Source organism: Penaeus monodon, chromosome 16, assembly GCF_015228065.2.
Source record: "Penaeus monodon isolate SGIC_2016 chromosome 16, NSTDA_Pmon_1, whole genome shotgun sequence".
NCBI classification, from domain to species: domain Eukaryota; kingdom Metazoa; phylum Arthropoda; class Malacostraca; order Decapoda; family Penaeidae; genus Penaeus; species Penaeus monodon.
Genome location: NC_051401.1, coordinates 17,212,980 through 17,217,979, shown reverse-complemented (window position 1 = coordinate 17,217,979; position 5,000 = coordinate 17,212,980). Strand labels below are relative to the sequence as shown.

General features: G+C 48.2%; 1 protein-coding gene across 2 annotated transcripts in view; it reads right to left on the bottom strand.

Moving 5' to 3' along the window:
- Positions 1–5,000, bottom strand: part of LOC119582588 — a 17,338-nt gene that overhangs the window by 1,033 nt on the left and 11,305 nt on the right. The window contains exons 2-7 of one of the 2 annotated variants that reach the window (XM_037930956.1): positions 2,784–2,908; positions 2,034–2,578; positions 1,743–1,902; positions 1,270–1,452; positions 604–716; positions 1–399 (exon numbers count right to left, since the gene is read on the bottom strand). The exon at positions 1–399 is cut by the window's left edge and continues 1,033 nt beyond it. In XM_037930956.1, the coding sequence (XP_037786884.1) occupies positions 1–399; positions 604–716; positions 1,270–1,452; positions 1,743–1,902; positions 2,034–2,578; positions 2,784–2,907 (1,524 nt within the window). In that variant the 5' untranslated portion in view covers position 2,908. The remainder of the gene's footprint in view (positions 400–603; positions 717–1,269; positions 1,453–1,742; positions 1,903–2,033; positions 2,579–2,783; positions 2,909–5,000) is intronic. The other variant, XM_037930957.1, reaches the window with a different exon arrangement.

The following is a 5,000-nucleotide window of genomic DNA, read 5'->3' as shown; positions in this document are numbered from 1 at the left end:
ATGCTTCTGTGAAGATCGAATGCCATACTTGAGGATGTCCGTTCCGAGGTAGAACTTGAGGTTGTCTCGGGGGCTCTCCCCAGCTCTCCTCGTGCCCTGGGCGGCGGGCTGCTCCGTCGCCTCCTCTCCGGCCAAGTCCCGAGGGGAGTCTTCTCCCTTGGCTTCGGACGGAGAGTCTTTCCCTTCGGCACAGTCTCTCGCCCTTTCTTCCTGCTTCGGAATTGCCTTGTCCTCTTGCTTCTCCTCCTTATCCTTGCGCACCTTGAGGTCTTGGGCGGTAGGAAGGCCGGCGGCCTTGAGGTTCTGGCTCTGGGGACTGAGGAATACCGCCAGCGGGATGAAGACGGCGGGGATGGCCACGACCACATGGGCCAGCCAGCAGACGACATTGGTCCAGTGCTGCGAGACAAAGGGAGAAATTGGATGGTTACCTTTCAAGAATTTTCGATTCGAACACAACTGATGAAGAGGGATTTAATGGATACGCATAGGAAGATGGAAAGGATATTCAAATTGCTGCTTTTATAACTACATTTTCTTCCAGAAAATTTCTTTCCATATACATAAATGGAAAATAAGACAAGGCAACGAAAGTTGACTTACCGGACCATAAACACAGTAGAGGATGAGCACAAGAGTGGGCTTGAGCGGCCATGCCCAAAGTGCGCCGATCGTCAGCACTGCGTCTCTCGCCCAGCCCTCCACGCTGCCCAGGCCTGAAGCATCGCAGTGAGTGAGTTAAATCCACATTCATTCAAAACAAAGAAACATGTAGGAATATATCGTCTTGAAAATCGAGTACAGTCATTTCTCATGTGCAGCGAGAGTAAAACTACTGATCACGATTTGGGAATAGGGCTGTTTATGTACAGACTATATCAGGACTTGTACCTGATGTAATTACTATGACCTCCTGACACTATAATTCTATATGGGAACTCTCTGTTCGAAATCCACTAGTGCTCTTAAAAATGTTTGCCACCATGGTCCTTTTTGTATTCGCTGCATTACAAAATTGGCTTTCAGAATCTCTCAGGGTACTGAAGAAGAGACATTTACATCATGCACTGTTAATCTTGAAGACAGACTGCAACTTGGCCACTTTATAGACTAGAGGAACGGTATCGTGGACAATAGCAAGTAACCTCATATACAATATAAAGAAATGTATCTGCTGTGGAAAGTGAAAAAGCCAAGACCTACGGCACGGAGGCCAAGCCGTGGGTCTTGGCCGCCCAACACGCGACCACCGCGTCAGCTCGAGCTCACCTTCCTCCTCCTCGTGCATTTCCTCCTCCTCCTCCTCCTCCCTCATCATGACCTTGGATGACCTGGTGGCGACGCTCACCACCAGGGCCAGGATCACCAGCAGGAGCGTGAATAGCGCCGCCCATTCCAGGAAGAGGCTGATGACGTAGGCTTGGGTGATGTGCGCGTCGCAGATGATGCTGTCTGTAGGGGAAGAGGCCGGAGGCGTCAAGAAAGGATTTTGGGAGGCGAGTGTTGTCAAGCAGTTGTAAGATATACAGGAAAAGAATAGCAGTGACTAGAATATAATAAATTAAATCAGTAATATACCTGTGTATTTTTTTTTCTTTTATCTCTTACCATGATTCATTTGTCATAACACTCGTGTATCACTACTAAAATCAACACTGTATCAGACACCATAAAAAAAGTCAGTCTACTTGTTCACAAGAATAAAAAGCGCAAGCGGGGTTCCTGCAAGGCACGACACTTACAGAGGAAGTAGCCCGCGGCGGTGACCTCGGGCTGATGGGGAGCGAAATGGGGCGTGGTGCCCCCGAGAGTTCTAACTAGCACCGTCACGGCTGCTGGCACGCCCACTAGCACCCCCGCCCCTGCGCCCACACCCCATGAGCCCCGCGGGTGAAGGAGTGGCTGCAAAGATAATGTCAAAATCATGATATTCGAAGAACATTTTACAATTCTATTGCTATTATGTTACAGAACGAATGCATATTTTTGTCCTTGAAACGTAGTCACACAATCACACGCGCATGACGCCTTACCCTCCTGAGGATGGCGAGTCGGGCCACGGCGGTGAAGGCCAGGCTGTAGGCGCAGGATGACGTGATGAGGTCCTGCTCGTCGCTGCTCCAGGCGACGGGCGCGAGGTTCGAGGTCGTGACGGGGAAGGCGGTGAAGGAGGCGGTGGGCCTGGCCGACGAGGGCTCGACGGGAACCTCGCGTGGCGGGCTCTGCGCCTCGGCGGTCAGCGCCTTCAGCCCCGTGGTCGCTCTTGCGGCCCGCGACAACGCCTCCGACCTGCTCGTGTACACCTCGCCGTTGCTCAGGTCGATGTACTCCACGGTGAACTCGTCGCTGCTACCGCTCTCGCCGCTGTCGGCGGTCCGCGGCTTCACGTGGCGGACGGCTTCGTGGAAGGAGCCGTGGCCGAGGCGGAGCTCGTCCGCCGCGTGGCCGCCGCCTTGGAGGTCCACCAGGTCGTGCTTCAACGCCGAGAGGGTGAAGGGCGCCCACACCGCCGTCAGGTACACGAGGCTCACCACGATGATGGAGGTAACCAAGAGGCGCTCGGCCTTCCTGCCGTCTCCTGGAGGAAGGTAGCAATCAGCGCTGGGGTCGCCCTCATGTCAACCGTACATGCAGTAAAGCACTTCTTTACTCATATTGTGATAAATATTGTTCAGCAACGCGAAATGGTACCTATTCCAGAGTCGCCGCGAGGCAGAACCACAAATTGCACCCAGTGAGACAGCTCAGAGAGAAATTGCATTTAATCAAGCTGAGGAACTCACCTGACTTACTTCTGCTGCTGCAGGAGAGTCGCCAGAGGGCCACCCAGTTGACGATGGACAGCGTCGCGATGAAGATCAGCCGCAGCACTGAGACCAGCAGCGGCGACATCCACTCTGGCGTCATCCTACGACCGAAAGAAATGACATCAAAATATAAAATAATAATTACTTGACTACTACTTATGCTTCACCTTAAAAAATAATTTCACGTTAAACTGTAGTTAAAAACGTTCTTGAAACGCTCAAACTTGCTGCATGAGCACAAGCACGGCACACTGAAAAGGTGAGATATATAATAAGACACGGCCTGATTGCTCTATAGTCTGCTTAACGTCCTATGCGACCGCAATAACGAGGAGGGGTCGTTAGGCACGCGATCTGTGTTGCTAATATATTTCCTTTTTTTTATTCCTCAACCACAGAATTACGAATTCAGAAAATTATTGCACCTGTGACTACACCTTCCGCTTGTACCGGATGTTGGCTGCACACTCATTTTGCATTCAATCAGACATGTTATAGCAACAAACGCACACACAAATACACACTACAACTTCTATAAATATTAATCTATTAGTTAGTTCACCCGACGATTTATCTATGTATTTATCTATCTATATGGATGTGATACCATAGTATACAGATATGACTGTATAGAAAAAAACAACCGTACTGGTAACAGAAAGGTAGGCAGATCTAAGCAAGCATGCACGACAGTGCGAAAACTAGAGCATGCGAAAAGTGATAGCTAAAATAAGAGCAGGTTTTCGTAATGAGATGCAGAGCTCTCGTCAAGACATGGCTCGCTGATCTAGATCTAATCTGCAAACATCTGCAAAATACAATGTTCACATCAAATTATTCAGGGTGTGAATGAACCTGGCTAGAATCTTGCTTGCATCATCCATGAGGCTGTGATGATATTCTCTGCTTCTTTATTTTTACTTTGAATTCCTTGACGTCAACATCCCGCGCGCTTCATCCCGGCCGCCCTGTAACTCACCGAGACTCCCGAGAACTTGCTGATTTTGTGGTAAGCGGTTTAATATCCCGCGTAACAGATGTATGATTGGAGACATCTTGAACTGATGCCAGGCACTTTTTTGTTGTTTATTGTTTTAAACCTCGTCTTTATTATTCGTTGGTCAGGGACGTTTGAATACCAAAAAAAATTAAACATGTAATTAGTATTCGTTTACAACGTTCAGACTTTCACTTGACATCATGTGTGACCTACTACACTCTTGAAGATCCACAAATGCAGAGCCGCTAACACCGACACAAACAATGTCACGCTTAATATTTTACAGCTGAGGGCCAAAGGGTACAATGACTGACGTCATATTCATCTGCGTTTCTGGGAAAATGAGCCAAACAAGAGAAAAAATGCTGTACGTTTATGTGTCTGTACGCATCTCCATGTTACCGGGTCGTGGCGCCGTGTGGTCGCCCGCTGTTCCCAAATCAACGGTTCATCCGGGACCTTCGCTCGGCCTTCTCTCTCCGCCGCCAATGGCGCGAGACGAGGCTTAGCTGACTCCCAGAGATATTTAAGCACGGTTTGTTTGAAAGCTCTTAAGTGTTTCCAACCTCATAACAAAAATAGTCAAATTATTTATTGATTCAAAGTTATTATTCCATAAACTGTTTAAATTGCGGTTTCATGGTTAATTCTTAACGCAGCAAAATCCATTCAAAGAAACGAATGAGGACATAAACGGTATTTACTACATAACAAAAACAATAATGTACAAACACGTAAGTATTAAACCACTCAACGCACACGTGAACATTTTTTTTTTTTTATAAATGGCGGAAACGTTATTGATTTCCATTTAAGACCAAACATGACCTGGATTATGCAACTGTCTTATGAGGATGGTTGTTCAGCATCACTCCCATACCAACTTGCTTCGATTCAGATGTCTGCGGCGAAATTGCAAGGAACAAAGGGACGACAGAGTTCAACAGGCAAAGAAATAGAAGCGCAAGTGACATGATGAACGAAGGCGCTGAGACGTGTAATTGCAGAGGAGGCCGCCAGAACGTTTCGGGAGGCTGAGTGGATCCTAATCGGCTGTTCCGAGACAGGTCATCAGTTCATCCTAGTCTCAGTCTCTCTCTCTGTCTCTCTCTCTGTCTCTGTCTCTGTCTCTCTCTCTCTCTGTCTGTCTCTTCTCTTCTCTCTTCTCTCTCTCTCTCTCTCTCTCTCTCTCT